This window comes from Chiloscyllium plagiosum, chromosome 4 (genome assembly GCF_004010195.1).
Source record: "Chiloscyllium plagiosum isolate BGI_BamShark_2017 chromosome 4, ASM401019v2, whole genome shotgun sequence".
NCBI classification, from domain to species: domain Eukaryota; kingdom Metazoa; phylum Chordata; class Chondrichthyes; order Orectolobiformes; family Hemiscylliidae; genus Chiloscyllium; species Chiloscyllium plagiosum.
In genome coordinates, this window is record NC_057713.1 from 58,231,454 (window position 1) to 58,255,488 (window position 24,035).

The 24,035-nt window shown below is 42.2% G+C and overlaps 1 protein-coding gene across 2 annotated transcripts in view; it reads right to left on the reverse strand.

Moving 5' to 3' along the window:
- The window catches only part of klhl14 (kelch-like family member 14), a 157,252-nt gene that overhangs the window by 98,078 nt on the left and 35,139 nt on the right, over positions 1 to 24,035 (reverse strand). For both annotated transcript variants that reach the window (XM_043688270.1, XM_043688269.1), the window contains exon 3: positions 10,106 to 10,227. In XM_043688270.1, the coding sequence (XP_043544205.1) occupies positions 10,106 to 10,227 (122 nt within the window). The remainder of the gene's footprint in view (positions 1 to 10,105; positions 10,228 to 24,035) is intronic.

The window sequence follows — 24,035 nt, forward strand, 5'->3', positions numbered from 1 at the left end:
CTTCCATTATCTTCCTCAATTTTTTATCTGCTCCTGTGACTTGCCCCATGAGACATTTTAATACCTGACCCTCACTCTGGATTTTTCCCTCATATCTTCTGCAACTCTGCCTTCAATTCAACCCCCAGGGTCCCACTATCGATAACCCCAACCTTACCCTATAGGCTTATCATCCATCTTTCAATCTTGCTTTACTGCTAACCCTAACCATTACAGGATGACCACACTCAGAACATTTGTCCCTTCTGTCCCTTGCAAGACCCTGCATTCAAATATAACTCTTGTCCTCACTTGCTTCTTCTTTTGCATCAGTCAGAAGCTGAAGGCCACCCTCAGTCTAACTTCATTTCCTTCCACTGCACCAAAACATGACCCTCTGTCCGCCCTCCCTTCCCTCTTCAGCATCTACCAATGCCCGAACACCCTCAAGCTTACACCTGAATATTTACCTTTCCAAATGCCCATTCTTGTACAATAGAATTACATGGACAGCCACATACCTTAGTCACAATTGCACAAAGCCAACTTTTGCACTCCACCTTTAATTGACCAAGGTTAGGACTTTATCACATCAGTTTCATGCTAATAAGCATTTGTGGCATGCAAACACATTACACATAAAAGCTCACCACAGGCAGCTGTGAGGCTCAAAATACTACAAACACACCACTGATTTTATCTCTATTTCTCAACCCATCATTGAGAAATCAAAATTTCTCACTCTGGCTAATTAATTTATCAAACACTTTGTGCATTCCACTCTTACAGACTCCATAAAACCTGCCTATGAGACTTGAAATGATTTTCAGAATATCTCACATTTAGACCTAGATGTTTTACTTATATGTTCAGAATTTGGAGCCCACCCTGGGTTTCAGAGAGACACAATCATGTGGCGTTTACCTGCACCAGCAAATCAAACAGTGACACAGCCGTTATCTGAATTGTAGGTAAGAGATGGTGACAGTGTGGATTCAGATGAGGCAGACTAGCCATGCCATCTTTGAGGAGATCTTGATTTGCAATTTCTATATAAGCATTGACTCAAATCTACTTTCGTCATTCTTGTTGCTGGTGCCAGTCATAACCTAACTCCTAAATATCCAACATGGAGATGGAGTCAACAGGAGAGGTGTACTTGAAATCAAAGTTTATGTCAGAGCAAAAGCACTGCAGTAAACTCACTAATCTCTACACTGAGGACAAGTAGCCTTGCCCACCAGTTGCAGATGTCCAAATTTCAGACATGTAGTTCACAGTTTTTACAAGCTGATGCCCAAGTTTCTGATGTATACTGCTCTGAACAAGACTACAATCCAGTGCTTCAATCTTCTAAATTTCTCTTTTATATAATAATAGGATATCTACAATAAGTAGTAAGACAAACATTATTGATAAATAACTTCTTAAACAAATCATACACAGGATGTGAGCATTACATTTATTGTCCTTCCAGAGCATGATTGCTGTGGGTCTGGGATCACATGTAGGCCAGCCCAGGCAAAGATAAGCAGATTTCCTTCCCTGAAGGGCATTAGTAAACTAGATTGACATTTTATAACAGTGGATACATAGTCACCAGTAGACTAATTTTGCATTCCAAATTGGTATTGAATTCAAATTTCACTATTTGCCATGGTGGGATTTGTACACATGTCCCAGGGCAGCAGCATGAGATTCTGGTTTGCTAGCCCAGTGACATAACCACTGCACCACCACCTCCCATTATCTTGTCAATTGTAACACTATAATACACAGCTTATTTTAAAATTTCATTGGTGAAATCAAACAATCACCTACTATTACTATGGTAATCTCAGTATGGATCTTGCTGTACAGTTAACAGTCACTCAGATTGCTCCTTGACAGCTTGAAAATTACAATTGTCATCATTAGTGTGTATCAAAACTTAAAATATTCAAATAATTACTACAGTCATGATTTTCAAGCAGACACTGCTAAGATGTTGGTAATAATTAGAAAATATCACTGTCTCCATGATATTCAGCAGATCCTAGCTGGACATTATCAGTCTTTTGGGGATAACTTCAGGGTGTGGGAGGACTTTAACGACAGTGCAGGAGAGTGGCAGGTGGCATTCCAATTGTTGTTCACTGACATAACTTGCAAGTGGCAGAAGAGGTGGTGGGCAGTCCACTCAACAGAGCTGTCTTAGGTGGCCAATTAAGGATCTCTTCTCACCCTCACTAGCATTTATCTCCATTGCATGAGGAGACCTAAATAAATCCTAGATGGCCTCCTGATGGAGTACCTTAAGAAGTCCTTTTTGGACACATACTCGTCCATACAGACTGCCTGATGACAGTGGCTAATTCCATTATGATGACATCACAATTACTCACCCAACCCAACAAAGCTCTAGTGTCAGGGCCTGCTTATCTGTCTCTGGCACCTCCAAATCCCATTTACCTGCTTGTGAAGGTATATTCATCATTGCATGATCTTTCTCTTGGTACAGCCCCAGTCTGTTCACCACTTCCGTTCACACCACTGAGGGGCTGCAGTGCCTCCTACTGGCCAGTATCTGTTGGAATGAGTGGCCAGCCTTAACAGGAGGAGCAACCTGTTAATACCAGCAGACCTCTGCTGCCACCACACATCCAGTCCAGTATTTTATAGACCCTGTTCATGAACAGACTAATTGAATATCTTTTAAAGGTATTTACTAACTTATTGTGACAGCTAATATCAGTTGCTCCTTTCTTTTTTGGTCCATTTTCAGATTATTTTTATATGACTGACCACAAATAATGTTCTTGGATGTTAAACAAAATAAATTATAGGATTGCTTTAATAGTCAAAATGAGACTCTAAAATCACAATGTTCTGGTCAGATTATTTAAAAAAAAGTTCAGACTTCAGTTCCTTGCATTTAGTAATGCATGGGACATGTGTCGCAAAGTGGGCAGCACGGTGGCACAGTGGTTAGCACTGCTGCCTCACAGCGCCAGAGACCCGGGTTCAATTCCGCCTCAGGCGACTGACTGTGTGGAGTTTGCACATTTTCCCCGTGTCTGCGTGGGTTTCCTCCAGGTGCTCGGGTTTCCTCCCACAGTCCAAAGATGTGCAGGTCAGGTGAATTGGCCATGCTAAATTGTCTGTAGTGTTAGGTAAGGGGTAAATGTAGGGGTATGGGTGGTTTACGCTTCGGCGGGTCGGTGTGGACTTGTTGGGCCGAAGGGCCTGTTTCCACACTGTAAAGTAATCTAATCAGTCAACTGTGTGTTCAAAAATAAGCATTTGTGTATTTCTTTACCTTTGTTGCAACAAAGTAGTTCTGTAAAAAAATGAAAATATACATTTCTATTTTCCCAATATGGAGGAAGTTATATCATGACTGTCTAAATCCAATATTATATAAAGAAGGTTAATATGATTTTTAAAATAGACACAGCATCTAAAAAAGGGCTGCTAGGAGTCACATGACTGTTCCTGTTGATTCATTTCATCTAGAATGACAGATTGGCTGATACATTATCTCAACGTTTATAAGAAAGGAGGCATTTAGAATTCAAGTGATCCTTGAAAAATGCAATAGGCCCTTAAAAGGAGTGAGAATTCAAAGGTAAAAAACAGAAGACAGGAAGGATAATATCAGAATTCCAAAATAATTGACTTGGCTTTGTGGAACAATGACTCCTCAAATGTTAACACACCATAATCTGCATAAGACTTTACGACACATCATTTTTGAAACAGAATTCTTCCCGAAGGTCTCCGAGACAAGAAAGAAAAAAATCTTAGTTAAGTGAGGAAAACTTTTAGAAAGTAACCTTTGCGTACAGAACTTGGGTACTTCTGAAAAAGGAAAGATTTTGTTGAAGTTTTTATCATACCTGACAAACAGCCTTCAAATATTGAACTATAACTGTGAACTGAACTTTCAGCTTCTACCCACCTCATCTTCAAACAGAGAATCTTTAAGAAAATTACAGATCTATAATGATAATGGATGCTCGGATTTTTTTTAATCTTTATAAATATCTCTTATCCATATGTTTCAATCTTTGCATCTGTGTTTTATCCAATAAAGGGACGTTGACACAGTGCTAAAGTCATTGGACTAAAAATGCAGAGAACAAGGATGAAGATAGGTTTGAAGTCTGACCACAGCAGCTGGTGGAATTGATGGAATTTAAAGCTAGTCTCAGTAATAGCAACTATGAAACTATCATCATTCATTGTAAAACCCCATCTGGTTCACTTTGGGAAAGGAAATATCCTAATCCATTCTGGTTTTTGTGTGACTCCAGATGTATAGTAATGTGGTTGACTCTTAACTCTGCTCAAAAATGCCCTGTAAAATAGCCCGATTCATGTGTATTGGGGATAGGCAACAAATGTTAGTTCTGTCAGTCATTCTCCCATCCTATGACCAAATAAAAAAAAGTTTTTTTTTAACCTGGGAAGTTCCTGTAATATTTCTGTAATAGACTAACCTTTAATCTTGTTTACAACATTTCCTTTGCAGCTGGTTAGATTTTTGAAATTGGAACACTCCAAAATCAAGACGGGATTAACAGAGCTGTATAAATTCACAGTTGACAGGCCATACTGTGGTCACACCTGGTGAGGTTGTTTTGAGGAGGTTGTATGTGATAACAAGAACATACCATTTTCAAAATATGGATCTTTATGAAGCAAATTATAAAACTAGTCAAAATGGACAAGACTGTGTGAAAGCAGAAAGGTTTCCTGTACAATTAGATGCTTCCTCCCAGTCACATCTAATTCATTTCCCATAATGAACTGAAACTGATATTTCACTTAAGGATTAAAAAAAATAGTGTCAATCCCACTACACTTCAACAGGAGTTACCTAGAACATGCAATTTTATTAGAAATGAATAGAATGACTGATCAGTGGCTTGGAGCAAACAAACATATTGGCTTTGTATTCTTGAATGGGAGTATTTGTTCAGTAAAATTTACCACAGTGTGTTTGTTGCTCGAATTTTCTGATTTTGTTGCTGTTTCTCAGCCTTGATTTGCTCTATTTATTCATTTTTGTTCCTCCACCTCAGTATTTTATAGCATTAATTTTTTAGGCTATTGATATCCTGGTAAGATCAAATTTTACTGCCCATCTTTAGTTGCCCCTCAGATACTGGTGATGCTGAGATGTCATCTTTAATATAACAGAATGCTTTGTGAGGCAATTTCAGAGGGCAATAAAGATTGATATAGATGCATAAGAACAGGACTAAGGCTATTCAGTCTCTTGTGCCTGTTTCACCAATCAATGAGATCATGGCTGACCTATGGCCTAAGTTCAAATACCTACCTTTTAGAACAAATTCCTTAATACCTTTGCTTAACAAAAAAATTAGCTGTCTCAGATTAAAATTAACAACTCATCTAGCATCAATTGCCATTTGGAGAAGAGAGTTCCAAACCTCTACCACCCTTTGTGTGTAAAAGTACTTCCTAACATTTCTTCTGAATGGTCTAGCCCAATTGTTTTGACTAATCCCCAGATCCTTGAATCAACTGGTGGAAGTAATTTATTTTTATCTACCCAGTCTTTTCCTATTAACATTGTGAAGACTTTGATCAAATCAGCCCTTAACCTTTTAAATTCTTGAGAAAACAGGCCTAATTTGTATAATGTCTCCTCATAACTTAACCCTGAAGTCCAGGAATTATTCTTGCAAAACTACTTTGTACTCCTTCCAAGCCCAATATAGCCTTCCTAAAGTGTGGTGCTCAGATCTGCTCACAATGCTACAAGTGAGATCTAATTAGGGTTCTGCATAGCTGCAGCATAATATCTGCGTACTTATACTCCATTCTCTGGATATAAAGGCCAGCATTCCATGAGCCTTGTTAATTATTTTCTGCACCTGTTATTGGAATTTTAAAGATCTCTACACCTCAAACCAAAAGTTTCTTTGGGCATCCACTGTATTTAACTTCACTATATCTGTAAGGTACCCTGATCTATCCTTTTTTGTGGTCCAAAATGGATAACCTCACTTTTGCTTCCTTTGAACTCCATCTGCCACAGTTTTGCCCTTCCACCTAGCCTATCAATATCCTTTTTGTAATTTTATAATATTCTCTACACTGTCTATAATGCCGCCTAACTTTGTGTCATCAGCAAATTTGGATATACGACTTTCCATGCCATTATCCAGGTTGTTAATAAATAATGCAAATAATTGAGGGCTCAACATAGATCCATGTGGGGCACCATTGGTGACATTCTGCCCATTTGAGTACCTACCCATTATCCCTACATTCTATCACTTGCCACTCAAGCAATATCCTAGCCATATTAATAATTTGCCCTCAATTCCATGCGATTCTACCTTAGTTAAGAATATCTTCTGTGGGACTTTATTAAATTCCTTCTGGAAGTCCACATAACCAACATCCATACACACTTCCCTATCACCTATCTTAGTCACCTCTTCAAAAAATTGAATATAGATGTAAATTCCTACAGTTTTGAAACAGGCCCTTCAGCCCAACAAGTACACACCAAACCCTCTGAAGAGTAACCCAACCAAACCCATTCCCCTACATTTATCCTGACTAATGCACCCACCTACACATCCCTGAACACTATGAGTGATTTAGCATGACCAATTCACTTAACCCACACATCTTTAGATTGTGGGAGGAAACCCACACAGATGCGGGAAGGAAATGCAAACTCCACACAGACAGTCTGACCAAGGCAGGAATCGAACCCAGGTTCCTGACACTGTGGGACAATAGTGCTAACCACTGAGCCACCATGCCACCCCATGTTCTTCAGACAGTTGAATTAGGTTTGTCATGGCTCTTCCTGATTAACAGAAAATGTTTGAGGTATTCAGTTATTCCATCCTTGATTGTGGAGTCCAACAATTTCCCCACCACAGATGTAGGTTGCACTGGTCGACACTTCCCTAATTTTCCTCTATCAACCTTCTTAAAATCGGAGTGGCATGCAGATGGGATGTCTCCGGTATCTCGGGAACTCTGCATTCAACCACATTACAGCTATGGGTTTTAAGTCACACAATGACCAGAGCAGATAAAAATGGCAGTCCTCTTTCTATAAGGACATTAATGAACCATAATGATGTTTACATGAATCAATTAGTTTCATTGTCCCTGCTGCTAGGTTGTGGGGCTTGATTTTAACTTTATGAATGTGGCTAGGTTTTAAATGGTCTGCAGATGCTGGAGATCAAAGTTGAAACTTTATTGCTGGAACAGCACAGCAGGTCAGGCAGCATCCAGGGAACAGGAGATTCGACGTTTCGGGCACAGGCCCTTCTTCAGGAATGAGCAGAGAGTGTTCAGCAGGAGAAGATAAAAGGTAGGGAGGAGGGACTTGGAGGAGGGGCGTTGGAAATGTGATAGGTGGAAAGAGGTCAAGGTGAGGGTGATAGGTCGGAGTAGGATGGAGGTGGAGAGGTCAAGAAAGACTGCAGGTCAGGAAGGCGGCACCGCCTTCCTGACCTGCAGTCTTCTTCTTGACCTCTCCGCCTCCATCCTACTCCGACCTATCACCCTCACCTTGACCTCTTTCCACCTATCACATTTCCAACGCCCCTCCTCCAAGTCCCTCCTCCCTACCTTTTATCTTCTCCTGCTGAACACTCTCTGCTCATTCCTGAAGAAGGGCCTGTGCCCGAAACGTCGAATCTCCTGTTCCCTGGATGCTGCCTGACCTGCTGTGCTATTCCAGCAATAAAGTTTCAGCTAGGTTTTAAATGCATTAAAATTGGCGACTTTAATTCCAGATTTGTTCAATGAATTGAATTAAAAGTCCCATGCTGGCATGTCTTTGGATCATAGGTTCAGGTCTCTGGATTGTTTATTCAGTTACATAACCATATGCTACCATGCACATTTTATTCTATCCTCTCTCCAGTATGACTCAAGTGTCCAAGTTCCCTATTTGTTCACACTGCAACCACACAAAGCCCTGCTTAGAACACACTGAGAGCAATAAGAGTAATTATGACCACTGCATTTAATGGCCTTAATGTAAAAGCATAGGATTTACCAGAATGATACCTAAACTCCAAGAGTGAAATGATGAGCAATGATTATACACAATGTGCGATCCCCAGAATGTAGAAGGATTGACTAAAGATTTCAATATACTAAGGGAGACAGAGGGTCAGTACAGTTAAATTATTTCTATGAGTGTAAAATCTTGGACAAAAAATGATCTAAAACTTAGACATCCAAAGCATTTTTGAAATTAAATTCAGTAAAACCTCCACACATAAAGAAAGCAAAAGTTTAGAACACTCATTTGTAAATAATGATTGATTCTTGATCAACCGTTCATTTTAAATCTGAGAATGACAAATTTTGATTTGTCAAAGGTAATAAGGAATCCAGGGTAAAGCTCTTTGGAGCTAGGTCATAGGTCAGTTATGGTTTAACTGTATTGCAGAATTGTCCTCCTCTCCCTCTGTACGTCAGCTGAATTACTCACTTTATGTCTCTGCTAGAATCATGACCTCCACAGCGATCACCTTAGCCCTAGTTGCTGTTATGGATTTGCCCCAGAGTTTCTGCTGGATCTCAAAATCTCATTCCCATTTTTATCGGACCTATTATTTGCCTCCTTCATGCTCTACCTCCATATCAATTTACAAGAAAGAAAGGTAAAATGTCTGAAGTAAAATGGACAAGTTTAAGTAGAAATTCAAAAGTCTAAACAACAATAGAATAAACCAGAACTTGAGTGCAGCAGAAGCAGTAAGTAATTACCCAAAAAGGAATTTCTGTCAGGCTGTCACCTTCCCAAGGTTCATTTATACCAGTTCAACATAGACCATAATCCACATTCATCACATCATAATGTGTTGTAAAGCCAAAACGTTTCTTGCACAAGTTTGTATTCTTTTTAGAAAGAAATTTTAAAAATCTAACAGAAATAAAATTTATAAATACATTCTTGATTTTTACATGCAATAGAAAATCTGTATTTGGATATTAGCTTAGCACAGGTTGAGCTTAGCAATGAATACTCAACGTATGTTTTGCTGTCAGGTAATGCCTAGCCTGTCACAGAAATAAACACCACTTATGTTAAATGCTAAAGGACCTCTATCACCTGCAATACCTTGAAGAGTCAGCATTTTTAAGAAAGATAGGTAGGCTTTCGGAAGAAAAATCAGTTTTCTCATGGACTTTTGGGACCTTTCGGCCTCACTTTAATTTAGATCATTTCATCCTTCTCTCCAGTTACCTTGTTTTACTGTTAACAGGTTCATCTTCATTGAGTGCCACTGATAGATCCTGATGAAATATATAAAAGTACTTCTAAGCCAAATACCTCACTGAAAATATAACAGTAGTGGAATAAGTTTTAAAAACTGTCTGTTTGATCAAAATGAAATCCCAAGCAATTGAAAGGGAGAAATTTCCAGGTAAAAGTGATGAGAACTTTAAGGACCAGAAAACAAGCAATAAATTGTATATTTGACAAATAAACATTTAAGTCATACATTTACAATTTAACAAATATTATGCCTTCATCCTAGTTCTGCATTTGGATTATTTTTTAATCCACATTTCCAAGCCTCTTTTTTCACAAGTCCAGAAGTAAAATTACGGACCTCACAAAATTAAGGTGTTTTAATCAGAATACAGAGATCATTCCCTCCCTTCTATGCCAGACTTTGGCACTGTTATTGTTTTTCTCAAGCAGAACAATAAGCAGCAAATTGTTGCAAATTGATGATCGAAGTTTACCATCATTTAAGCAGGACTGTCTTCTCCTTTAAGGATCCCTGCTATGTCATATTTCAGACAAGATCAATCAGTCAGGAGTAACAATTGTTTAAAAAACACAAATCTGAATTAATGAAAAGAGAAAAGGGTTCACAACAGCAGTGTTTGGCTCAGAAACATATCAGTTCAATGGAAAAAGTGACTGTATATTGTTATTCAGCAGACAAATGAATGGTATTGTAAGTCAATTGATGAAAGTATAAGTGAGACAGACAGAGAGACAATTAGTGTAATATCCCTTACTTCAACATCAGAGACTCTCCTCAACAATGATGTACCATTCCTATCATCTAAACTCAGAGATTAATGGAAATGTTTTCTGGGCCACACCTACTTGTAAGGATTTTCCATGTCTTTTTTTCTTCATCGTAATACTGAACTAAGTTGCTTGGAAGTCGGTCTGGACCTGGAGGCAATCCACCAACCAGTAATAAAAGTTTCTTACTGGAGCGAATCCTGCAAAAAGGATCCAAAGGAAATTGAAAACACTTTATTATGCAAAATTACCATATCTTATGCAAAGCAATCTGAGCGCATTTTTAAAATTACTACTCCCTTACTAAAGTCTCCGTCTGGTCTAAACTCATCACACATCCAGTTTTGAAACAGACTTGGAATGTTCTTCATGTTTCTAGTTTCACGGTTTCTGAACAAGACACAAATATCTTAATTCTCTGTTAATTTTAATCTTTCCCATCTTTTCATCCAGCATGTGACTCCACAGCCACCATCAAGCACTCAAAGTAGTCAATAATCATGTATGGATCCCAATAATCAGTATTGAAATCTGGTCAATTCTGGGGCATTCATATCTTGTTTTCATTCAAAATAAAAACAGAAAGTTCTGGAGAAACTCAGCAAAACTCAGAAAGTAACAAAATAAAAAGAAATAAGGAGGGAGAAGATTAAATATGAGAGTAAGCTGGCCAGTAATATGAAGGAAGACTGTAAGAGTTTCTGTCAATATATAAAGGGCAAAAGAGAAGCAAAAGTGGATTGCTGGAAAATGATGCTGGAGAGATAGTAGTGGGGAACAAAGAAATGACTGAAGAACTGGATAATTACTTCATTTCATGATTGAAGACAGGAGTAATTCAAGAGAGTGAGGAAGCAGAACTGAGTACAGTGGCCATCACTAAGGAGAAGGTACTAGAAAAACTGAATCACCTGGACCAGGTGGACCACACCCAAGAGTTCTAAGGGAGCTAGCTGAAGATATAGCGGAAGCTTTACTGGTGATCTTTCAGGAAATCACTGCAATTAGGGAGGGTCCCATAGGATTGGAAAATCACTAACGTAACACCCCTGTTTAAAAAGAGAGTAAGGCAAAAAATGGGAAATTACAGACCAATTAGCCCAACCTCGGTCGTGGGCCATTGTGAAGGATGAGATTTCTGAATACTTGAAAATGTATGGTAAAATAGGGCAAAGTTAGCATGGTTTCATCATGGAGAGGTCATGCCTGACAAATCTGCTAGAATTCCTTCAGGACGTAATGAGCAGTTTAGACCAAGGAGAGCCAATGGGTGTTATCTACCTGGATTTCAAGAAGGCCTTTGACAAGGTGCCGCACAGGAGGCTACTGAGTAAGTTAAGGGCCCATGGTATTAGTAGCAAGGTGCTAGCATGGATAGAAGCTTGGCTGTCTGGCAGAAAGCAAAGAGTGGGAATGAAAGGGTCATTCTCAGGATGGCAGCCAGTGACAAGTGGTGCTCGGCAAGGCTCAGTGTTGGCCCCACAACTTTCACTTTATACATTTACGATCTCGATGGAGGAACTGGGGACATTGTGGCTAAGTTTGCAGATGATACAAAGACAGGTAGAGGGAGAGATAGCATTGAGGAGGTGGGGAGGCTGCAGAAGGATTTTGACAGGTTAGGAGAGTGGGAAAAGAAGTGGCAGATGGATTACAATGTGGGAAAGTGCGAGATCATGCACTTTGGTATGAAGAATAGAGACATGGACTATTTTCAAAATGGGGAGAAAATTCAGAAGTCTGAAGTGCAAAGAGGCTTGGGAGTTCTAGTCCAGGATTCTCTCAAGGTAAACATGCAGGTTGAGTCAGTAGTTAGGAAGGCAAATGTAATGATGGCATTTATTTTGAGAGGACTGGAATATAAAAGCAGGGATGTACTTCTGATGCTCTATAAGGCCCTGGTCAGACCACATTTGGAGTATTGTGCACAGTTTTGGGCCTCATGTCGCAGGAAGGATGTATTGTCCTGGAGCATGTTCAGAGGATGTTCATGAGAATGATCCCAAGAATGAAAAGCTTAACATATGAGGAATGTTTGAGGACTCTGGGCTTATACTTGACAGAGTTTAGAAGGATGAGGGGAATCTAATTGAAACATACAGAATACTGAATGGCCTGGACAGAGTAGATGTTTGGAAGATGTTTCCATTGGTAGGAGAGAGTAGGACCTGAGGGCATAGCCTTATGGTAAAAGGAAGATCTTTTAAAACTGAAATAAGGAGAAACTTCTTTAGCCAGAGAGTAGTGAGTCTCTGGAATTCATTACCTCAAAAGGCTGTGGAGGCCAAGTCATTGAGCAAATTTAAGACTGAGATAGATAGGTTCTTGAGTATGAAGGGGATCAAGGGTTCCAGGGAGAAAGCAGGAGAATGGGGTTGAGAAACGTATCAACCATGATTGAATGGTGGAGCAGAGCCAATGGGTCGAATAGCCTAATTTCTACTCCTATGTTTTATGGCGTTATGGATATTGGTGCCCATTGTAACACTCCCTGTCCAAGATGTTTCCTCAGCACAGTCTAGCAAATGATCTGGGCCCCTCTGTTTGCATTGGCTCAGCAACCCTTTGTCAACACCAGTTAAGCAATCAGGGATTACCAAAATCAAATTCTTAAAATGAATTCTTTTTAAATTACTTTTGCTATAAGAGCATTCATTGTTAAGGTTTTGAATACATTTTCATATGCAACAAAGAAAAGTCATTACTCAAGCCACAATTCTACCACCTTCCATGGTTTTGCACAACATTGGCTTTGTTACATGCTTGGAATCCAGTTTGGCAACTAAAAGATGCAAGTGTGAGAAAGGTATTATAAATTAAGACTCTGGAGCCATTTGCAAACCTTCAGTTTCCTGCCCTTAAGATATAACAGCAGTACAATTGAAAAATAGATAGGCCCTTGAATCTGGCATTAATCTATACTATATGGAAGCACAGAGATGTACAGCACAGAAACATACTCTTTGGTCCAATTCATCCACACCATCCAGATATCCCAAAATAATCTAGTCCTATTTACTAGCATTTGGCCCATAACCCTCTAAAGCCGTCCTGCTCATGTACCCATCTAGATGTCTTTTAAATGTTGTAATTGTACCAACCTCCTTCACTTCCTCTGGCAGCTCATTCCATACACTTACCACTCTCTGTGTGAAAATGTTGCCCCTTAGGTCCCTTTTATACGTTTCTCCTCTCACTCTAAACCTATGCTCTCTAGTTCTGGACTTCCCACCTCTGTGTGAAAAAAATTGCCCCTTTGGTCCCTTTCAAATCTTTCCCCTCTCACCTTAAACTATGCCCTCTAGTTTTGTACTCCCCTACCCTGGGGAAACAGCCTTGGCTATTCACCCTATCCATGCTCATAATTTTATAAACCTCTGTAAGAGCACCCTTCAGCTGCCAATGCTCCAGGGAATGTTAGCCTCTTCAGTCCCACCCCATAGCTCAAACCCTCCAACACTGACAATATCCTTGTGAATCTGTTCCAAACTTTTTCAAGTTTCACAACATCCTTCCTCTACCTAGGAAACCAGAACTGAATGCAATAATTCAAAAGTGCCCTAACCAATGTCCTGTACAACCACAATAGGACCTCTCAAATCCTAAACTCAATGCACTGGCCAATAAATGCAAGTGTACCAGTGCTTTCTTAACTATCCAGTCTATTTGTGACTCTACTTTCAAGGAACTACAATCCAAGGTCTCTTTGTTCAGCAACACTGCCCAGGACCTTTCTCTTAAGTGTACAAGTTCTGTCCTGATTTGCCTTACCAAAATGCAGTACCTTACATTTATCTAAATTAAACCCCTTCTGCCACTGCTCAGCCCATTGGCCCATCTGATCAAGATCCTGTTCTACTCTGAAATAACCTTCTTCACACTCCACTCCATCACCAATTTTTGGTATCATCTGCAAACCTACTAACCATTCCTCAGATACTCATATCCAAATAATTTATATAAATTACAAAATGCAGTGGATCTCAATAATGATCCTTGGGGTACATTGCTTGTCTCAGACGTCCAGTCCAAAAAGCAACCCTTCACCACCCTCTGTCTCCTAGCTTCAAGCCAATTTTAAATTCAAATGGCTACTTCTCCCTGGATCGAACCTTGCTAACCACTCTACCATGCGGAACCTTGTCAAATGCCTTGCTGAAGCCCATATAGACAACGTCTATAACTTCATTAATCTTCTCAGCCACTTCTTTAAAAAACTCAATCACGTTAGTGAGACATGATTTCCCATGCACAAATCCATGTTAATCAGTCCTTGCCTTTCCAAATACATGAAAATCTTGTCCCTCAGAATGCCCTCCAATAACTTACCCATCACTGACATCAGGCTACCGTTCCCTCGTTTTTCCTTACCACCTTTCTTAAATAATGGCACCACATTAGCCACCCTCCAGTCTTCAGGCACTTCACCCATAGCTATCAATGATATAAGTATCTCATCAGGGTGCCTAACAATCACTTCTCTAGCTTCCCACAAAGTCCCAGGATACATCTGATCAGGTCCCGGGGATCTATCCACCTTTACGCATTTTAAGACATCCAGAATCTCCTTCTGTGTAATGTGGACACTTTTCAAGATATCACTATTTGTTTCTCCAGGTTCTGTAGCCTACATATCCCTTCACACAGTAAATACTGATGTAAAATACTCAGATTAGTATCTCACCCATCTCCTGCTGTTCAACACATGCATGTCTCAAGACCATGAATAAATACTAGCAGGGTAACATAGCACCAGATTGTAACTGACTTGTGTGCATAGATGTGTTTGACATATAGCCTGCTGTAGTGCAACATGTAAAAATCTAGTTTTCTTTTCTCAGTTCCAATTATACTGAATTGTACTATAGCATCAATTAAATTACTATCAAAAATGTTGATACCTGTTAAATTCAGAAACACCATTGCGTTTGAATTATCATATTTTTGAAATAAATGTTAGTGATGTGTGATAGTGTAAAATGGTTGATGGTGAGTAACAACCTTAATTTAGATTTCTTTTGATTTCTATTTCCATTGAAATTGATAAATTAGGATCCATGCAAAATAGGTTGTGACTCACAGGGTGGAATTTAATGTTCTTCTCTCACAATGAGTTTAGAAGGACGGGTATTCAAATCAAGGTGGAGGCATGGTAGATAGTAACCCAGCCACTTTCATATTTCTGTCCTAATTATTTCTAGTAAGGCAAGGCTCATGAATGACTTCTCTCCTCTATTGCCAAATCATGACCATAAGTGAATATTTAGTGTCCACTTAACAGCCTTGTCCTGCCACTGCTGGTTTTCAACCAGTTAAAGGTGAACCATTCACCACCCAAGAAGCTGAAAAGCAAACTTCAGTGACTGATCAAGAAACCTGGCATCAGAATGAGGGGGGGTCACTGAAAGCCACCCTCCTTCACAATTCCCACCCTCCATTCCTCATGCATTTCCCCATGCTGTCCTCACTGCTGAGAGTCTGGTAAGTGTATTGTCAGCAGTTACCACCACTTCCCCAATAGCACTGTCTGTAATGAGCTGCTGCTGCTTTCAGTTTGGCTAACTGTCCTTTGGGGTGTGGTGAGTCAGGAAGTTCCAGGGAAGACTTTCCCAAAAGAGTTGAGGCAGGATTTTACCTGTCTTCCAGTCAGCTGAAGAGATCCCATTGCCTGGATTAACTGCCACTATCACTCATTTAACACCATCACACAAGATATATGATGCATAACTTTTTTATTTAAAATCATTTCCCTCATATATTTTCCAGGTCTTTTATCTTGCCATCTAATTCAAGCATTAGGAAACACATTATGGTCAACACAAGAGAATACCTCAATCATATCTTCCATCTTTTAGTATGAGCTGGCATTTTTAGCTAATTATGGATGCACTTCTAAATCCTGCCATTTAGTAATTCAAAACATCAATGTACTGCTTCAGTACACTGTATCAACACTGTTCTTCAAACAAATATTTTGACAATTATTTTTGTTTAGTTACATGAAGATGAACTCCCTGCAGACATTTGTCAGTTTACTTTATAAGAAATTATACTTGACATCAGATGAAAATGAAGTGACATCTTAAATTGAAAAAGAAATGTTGCAAATACACAGCAAGTCAACAGTATCCGAGAGAGAGAGAAAAACAGCTAATGAGTGGAATCTTGTGGAGGTGATGGGGCCTTGGCTGTCAGCTGGAGAGCTCACATCGTATCACCTCTTTTTGAGAAGATCTGCCTCTTGTGCCAATCAAGGTCTCACCAGGCTAGAAGCGGGCACAGCCCTGTGATCAAGGACATCACCAGTAGAATCTTATTCACCTGAAAAATCGGAGGCCAGCAGCTCTTCTGTACCCAGTGGTGCCACTGAGAGAGTGGTGACTGTTTGCTAACATGACTCCCACTGGAGGCCTGAGATTTAGCAGGGTCTGAGGCAGAGGCAAGTGATGGTAGACTTTGCGTGTAGGACTGGTAGCATGAACAGGAGAGGCTCTCAACAACACCCTTCCTTCCTGATGCTCATTTTTTGATCAAGCATGAAGTGTACCTCATTGAAGGGCTTCTTGGGAGACTGCAAGCAAACACACCAGAGTATATTCATTGTGTTCCTTCACTCCCATCCACTGATACCAATATCAACAGAATCAGGCCCATTAATTATGCAATGATTACGTATTTAAGGGCCTCTCTTGATGGTAAAAGCATGAAGGCTATCCCAGGGCTTGCCTGTCACCAACATAAATGAGGTGGAGGTAAGAAGGTGGACAGTACCCATTCTGCACCTTTCCACCTGATTAAATGTCCACCCCCAACATTAAAGTCACAAGGGAAAGCACAATATTCCTCCCAACTTTTCAGTCTGCTCCTATATGTGTTTCCAGACCTGCTAAGCTTTTCTTGTATTTCCTCTTCTAAACATAGATTTCTAATGTCTGCAGCATTTTCTGTTTCTAAGAAGTGCTGACTTTTCTGTTTTGAAAGTTGGTGGCAGGTTTATCAGGAGCAGTGCCAAAGGTACAAATGTGGGCAATATCATAATTCTTTTCCTTATCAGAACAAACGTAATTCAACAAATGACCTTCAAGTTAGCAAAGCCCTTGTCATCAACAGTTAATGTCAAAGTAGGTTTCTGTCAAACTCAGTTTCAATTATCATGAGAACATTTCAGATTTAGACTGCTGTTACTGCTCTCTTATTTTAAACCTTTTGTGTTGAAAATATGATTCTAAAGCACAATGCCACAGCATCACTCTGAAAGTAGCAGTAGTTCATTTAAACATTCTTTTAATCTTTTGATAACGGGTCAATAATTGGGCTTAAGGCAAGTAGTGATTCCTAACCCTTCCTCATACAGAAGCACTTGGACAACTCTTTACCAAACACTTTAAAAGCACTACCAAGACTGGGAATATGTGGTAGTTGATAGTTTACAGCATGTGAGGAGCTGGATTTAGTGCTGGGGGGCCCTGTGTGATCACATGAGAGATTACTCATTCCATTGTTACTGGAGGGAATGCTGAAATCCATTTTGTCAGTGATGGGAATAAGCTGATGTGGGAAACCCACTTACTGGCTAATTTGTTTCATTACTGAGCGACTTAAAGGACATTATCTATTAACCCAACAGAATATAGGGATTTGTAAATACTTAATTTGATACACGGGTGTTTTTACTGATGGTGTTACTTCTTTAAAAAAGAGGCACAATACAGCTCATGATTTCTCTGAACTCTCATTTTTTTTTGTTCTGTACATGCTAAAGGCAGCAGCTCCCCAGGGATTTTTACTTTCAAAGGCACCTCAGGCCCAATCAAGTGGCCCCATATCGGGAAGAGGAATTGTCTTGGCCCTGGAATTTGGGCCAGGCATTCACTCAGCCTGTTGCCCATGACACAACCCCCTTGTCAGTAACACATCGCCAGCCCACAGGCTCTAATCCACTTCAGTCCTGTCATTCCAGGAACCCTGCAGTGACCTCACTGTATGAGCAGTAGCAATTTCCCTCCCTCTGGTGCTCCTAGAAACAGAGAGCTCTCAGTGTCTGATTACCTGGCAGCTGTACGTAATTGAGATTTCCTGGAAAAGGCCGGCCACTGGCCAATTAATCTGAGAGACACTTCGTTTAACTGGGATTCCTTCAATGAAGTAACATAGGTTCCGTAACCAGTGAGCAAGATGTACCAGGGAAAATTACATCCAGTCCCAGATCTTAGTGTTCTACAGTGGCTATTACGAGATATTTCATGAAGGTATCTAAATGCATTTATTCGTTTTTGATTGAAATAGCAATCAAAATTACTTTCTTAATGTTCAGGTCTCAATGATGTTGTTATAATTAAAAATGGATTCAGAAAACAAGATTAGTTGGCTTTGTTATAAAGCAATAGTTCCCTTCTCATGCGATCTCGCGTTCAAAGAAAAGTTTGCAATAGGCACCTCATTTAAACTAATGGGATCAGAATCACTTTATAGCAAATACAAGTAAGGAAAGTTTACGTTCTGCAAATAACAGTTTAAAATCTTCAATTGTATTAAAGCCAATTCCTGTTGAAGAAACGCGTTATAGCAGAACCAACTGTATTAGTATTCAAACATTCAGCACTTCTCTGGAGACAAACAATCAAAATTGTGGTTGAAGCAGAAACATCTTCAGTTACTTACTCCGACTCAAAATCATCCTCTCTGATCCATTCATTAATTTCTTTTCTGACTTTGCAATGATTAATAAGTTACAATAAAGTTGATTACACAAGTAAACTCCTCACTGTCTTTGGTGGTTACTGTATATTGAGCAATTTGTTAACATTTCACAACTTGGGATGATCGAGATTTCATGGCTCTGTACCTGTAGGAATGGCCTTTTTTTTAAATCCCCACACTACCGCCTAACTGCGGTAGTGCTTACTTTTCTCCCCAGCACCCATGTTGTGTGTGTGCAGGTGTGAGACACAGTGAAAGACACAAGGTGTACAAATCTTTATTCAGTTTCCACCACCAGGAAGAAAGGAAACACCCGAGTGGCCAGTGACAAGCAGTGCCCTTCACATCAAAGGGCAATACTGTGTGATCAAACAGTGAAGGGGAGAGCAGGGATTAAATCAAAATAGAATTGGAGTGGGAAATAATGCACTCCACTCCCTGCGGCGCCCACCTCTCCCTGAACAACTCCAAGGACACCCGGGCTCTAACGTAACCGCGGAAGAGGGGCAGGCAGTCAGCCCTAACGACCCCCTCCATGGCCCCTGCCTGGGCCTGTTTATGGCCAGTTTGGCCAGGCCCAGGAGCAGACCCACGAGAAGGTCTTCAGACCTGCCCTCCCTCCTCCGTACCGGGTGCCCGAAGATCAGGAGCGTGGGACTGAAGTGCAGCCAAAAACAGAGGAGGAGGTTTTTGAGAAAATCAAAAAGGGAGTGCAAACGCCCACACCCAATATATACATGGTCCACGGACTCCACAGCGCCACAGAACAAGCAGTTGGGCTGGGAGTCCGTGAACCACCGCAATCTGCGGTTGTAGGGGACTGTTGCGTGCAGCACCCTCCACCCCAGATCCCCGAGAGAAAGGGGGAGGACTCCCACGTGGAGAGCCCTTCACTGGGGATCCCCACCGCCCGGTGGCAAATGGGCACGCCAAGGCGTGTCCGGACGGTGTAGAATGGCCTTTTTTAATTGCCAACTGATGTTTTCATGTCTATTTTTCACGGTTTTGTCTAAATTTTGCGATCAGATTCAGCAAACTCCATCAGGAAGCTGAGTTGTGAATCTTACAGATTCACAGGACTTTCTGCTGTCACTAATGGAAAACATGAAGGTGGGAAGGACATTTTAATAGCTGGAGTTGTTTTGTATTTGAACCACATCACTTTTTGCCTATGTCTGAATTAATCTCTGGTCAGATATTAGCCCATGATTAATTGAGGCTAATAAGTGCCCAAGTAAGGATCTATTAAGACACTTATCCCATGTTCAAGCCCAGGTGTCCTTGGAGAGGAGAGCACGTGGTGTTTATTAATACCCTTGATACCTTTAGAGAGGGATAAGCATTGTTGGGGGGTGGAGTGCTTTATTTCCCCCTCCCCCTCCAATTCCACTTTAATTTAATCCCTACCCTCCCCCTTCACTTTTTTCACATAAGCATTGCCCCTGTTGGGCTTTGCTTGTTACTGGTTCACTAGCCACAAGGGTGTTTTCCTGGTGTGGAAATATTGAATAATGTTTTTATACAAGGTGTCTTCACTGTGTCACTGCACTTACACACACACACACGTACTGTGGGGAAAAAAATGAGCACCACTGCTGTGTAATGATTAGATTTAGATTAGATTAGATTAGATTACTGACAGTGTGGAAACAGGCCCTTCGGCCCAACAAGTCCACACCGACCCGCCGAAGCGTAACCCACCCAGACCCATTCCCCTACATTTACCCCTTCACCTAACACAACGGGCAATTTAGCCAGGCCAATTACCTAACCTGCACATTTCTTTTGGATTGTGGGAGGAAACCGGAGCACCCGGAGGAAACGCAGGCAGACACGGGGAGAATGTGCAAACTCCACACAGACAGTTGCCTGAGGCAGCAGTGCTACCCACGGTGACACCATGCAAAGAAGGCAATTCAGAATCACCTAATTTCAGGAAAAAGGGGAAAAAAGGACTTAACCCTTTGCCATTGCAACCACATGGGTTTAATGTGTATTTCACCAGTTTCCCCATTTCCTCTCCCCCGACATTATCTCAGTGCCAAGCCTCTAACACAGCACTGCCCACTTTTACTTTCCATCACCTTGCCCACCTATCCGCTCCACCCTCCCCTCGGACCTATCGCCATCTCCTCCACTTCCATCTAACCTATCGCCTTCTCCTCCGCCTCCATCTCCATCTATGCTATCGCCTTCTCCTCCACCTCCATCTAACCTATCGCCTACTCAGCCACCTCCATCTAACCTATCGCCTACTACCCCATCGTCTTCTCCTCCACCTCCATCTACCCTATCGCCTTCTCCTCCACCTCCATCTACCCTTTCGCCTTCTCCTCCACCTCCATCTACTCTAGCGCATTCTCAGCCACCTCCATCTCACCTATCGCATTCTCCTCCACCTCCTTCAATCCTATCGCCTTCTCAGCCACCTCCATCTACCCTATCGCATTCTCAGCCACCTACATCTACCCTATCACCGACTCATCCACCTACATCTCCCCTATCGCCTTCTCCTCCACCTCCATCTACCCTATTGCATTCTCAGCCACCTCTATCTACCTAACAACTTCTCCTCCTCCTCCATCTACCCTATCGCATTCTCAGCCACCTCCATCTACACTATCGCATTCTCAGTCACCTCTATCTACCTACCACTTTCTCCTCCACCCCCCTCTAACCTATTGCCTTCTCGGCCACCTCCCTCTACCCTATCGCCTTCTCCTCCACCTCCATCTACCCTATCGCCTTCTCCTCCACCTCCATCTACTCTACCGCATTCTCGGGCACCTCCCTCTACCCTATCGCCTTCTCCTCCACTTCCATCAACCCTATCGCATTCTCAGCCACCTCCATCTACCCGATCACCTTCTCCTCCATCTCCATCTAACCTATCGCCTTCTCAGCCACCGCCATCTAACCTATCGCATTCTCCTCCACCTCCATCTACTCTCTCACCTTCTCCTCCACCTCCATCTATTCTATCGCCTTCTCCTCCACCTCCTTCTTCCCTATCGCATTCTCAGCCATTTGCATCTACCCTACCACCTTCCCCTTCACCTCCATCTAACCTATCGCATTCTTGGCCACCTCCATCTAACCTACGCCTTCTGCACCACCTCCATCTACCCTACTGTATTCTCCTCCATCTCCATCTACTCTATTGCCTTCTCCTCTACCTCCATCTTCCCTATCGCCTTCTCCTCCATCTCCATCTAACCTATCGCCTTCTCGGCCACCTCCATCTACCCTATCTTGTTCTCCGCCACCTCCATCTACCCTATCGCCTTCTCCACCTCCGCCATCTACACTATCGCATTCTCCTCCACCTCCATCCACCTTATTGCCTTCTCTCCACCTCCATCTACTCAATCGCCTTCTCCTCCAACTCCATCTAACCTATCGCATTCTCCGCCACCTCCATCTACCGTATCGCCTTCTCCTCCACCTCCATCTAACCTATCGCATTCTCCGCCACCTCCATCTACCCTATCGTATTCTCCTCCACCTCCATCTACCCTGTCACATTCTCCGCCACCTCCATCTACCCTATCGCCTTCTCCTCCACCTCCATCTACTCTATCGCCTTCTCCTCCATCTCCATCTACCCTATCACATTCTCAGCCACCTCCATCTACCCTGTCACTTTGTCCTCCACCTCCATCAAACCTATTACATTCTCCTCCACCTCCATCTACCGTATCGCATTCTCACCATCTCCATCTCTCCTATCGCCTTCTCCTCCATCTCCATCTACCCTATCGCCATCTCCTCCACCTCCATCATGCCTATCGCATTCTCAGGCACCTCCATCTACCCTATCGCATTCTCAGCCACCTCTATCTACCTAACACCTTCTCCTCCACCTCCATCTAACCTCTCTTGTTCTCTCCACCTCCATCTGCCCTACCGCCTTCTTGTCCACCTCCGTCTACTCTATCGCCTTCTCCTCCAGCTTCATCTACCCTATCGCCTTCTCCTCCATCTCCCTCGAACTTAACCCCTTCTCAGCCACCTCCATCTACCTTGTCGCAATATCCTCCACCTCCATCTACCCTATCGCCTTCTCCTCCTCCTCCACCTAACCTATCGTATTGTCCTCCACCTCCCTCTACCCTATCACCTTCTCCTCCACCTCCATCTACTCTATCACCTTCTCCTCCACCTCCATCTACTCTATCGCCTTCTCCTCCACCTCCATCTAACCTATTGACTTCTCAGCTACCTCCTTCTGCCCGATCGCATTCTCCTCCACCTCCATCTACCCTATCGCCTTCTGCTCCACCTCCATCCACCCTATCGCCTTCTCCTCCACCTCCATCCACCCTATCGCATTCTCAGCCACCTCCATCTACCCTATCGCCTTCTCCTCCACCTCCATCTACCCTATCGCATTCTAGCCACCTCCATCTAACCTATTGCCTTCTCAGCCACCTCCACCTACCCTATCACCTACTCCTCCACCTCCATCTACCCTATCTCCTTCTCCTCCACCTCCATCTACCCTATCGCCTTCTCAGCCACCTCCATCTACCCTATTGCATTCTCAGCCACCTCCATCTACCCTATCACCTACTCCTCCACCTCCATCTACCCTATCGCCTTCTCCTCTACCTCCATCTACCCTATCGCATTCTCAGCCACCTCCACCTACCCTATCGCCTTTTCAGCCACGTCCATCTACCCTACCCTATCGCCTTCTCTTCCACCACCATTTACCCTGTCACCTTCTCCTCCACCACCATCTAACCTATCGCATTCTCAGCCATCTCCGTCTAACCTATCGCCTTCTCAGCCACCCCCATCCACCCTATCGCATTCCACTCCACCTCCATCTACGCTATCGACTTCTCCTCCACATCCATCTACTCTATCGCATTCTCAGCCACCTCCATCTATCCTATCGCCTTCTCCTCCACCTCCATCTACCCAATCGCATTCTCAGCCACCTCCATCTACCCTATCGCCTTTTCAGCCACATCCATCTACCCTACGATATCGCCTTCTCCTCCACCTCCATTTACCCTGTCGCCTTCTCCTCCACCTCCATCTAACCTATCGCCTTCTCCTCCACCTCCAACTACTCTGTCACATTCTCAGCCACCTCCATCTATCCAATCGAATTCTGCTCCACCTCCATCTACCCTATTGCCTTCTCCTCCACCTCCATCTACCCTATCACATTTTCAGCCACCTCAATCTACCCTATCGCATTCTCCTCCGCCTCCATCTACCCAATCGCTTTCTCCTCCACCTCCATCTACTCTATCGCATTCTCAGACACCTCCATCAAACCTATCGCCTTCTCCTC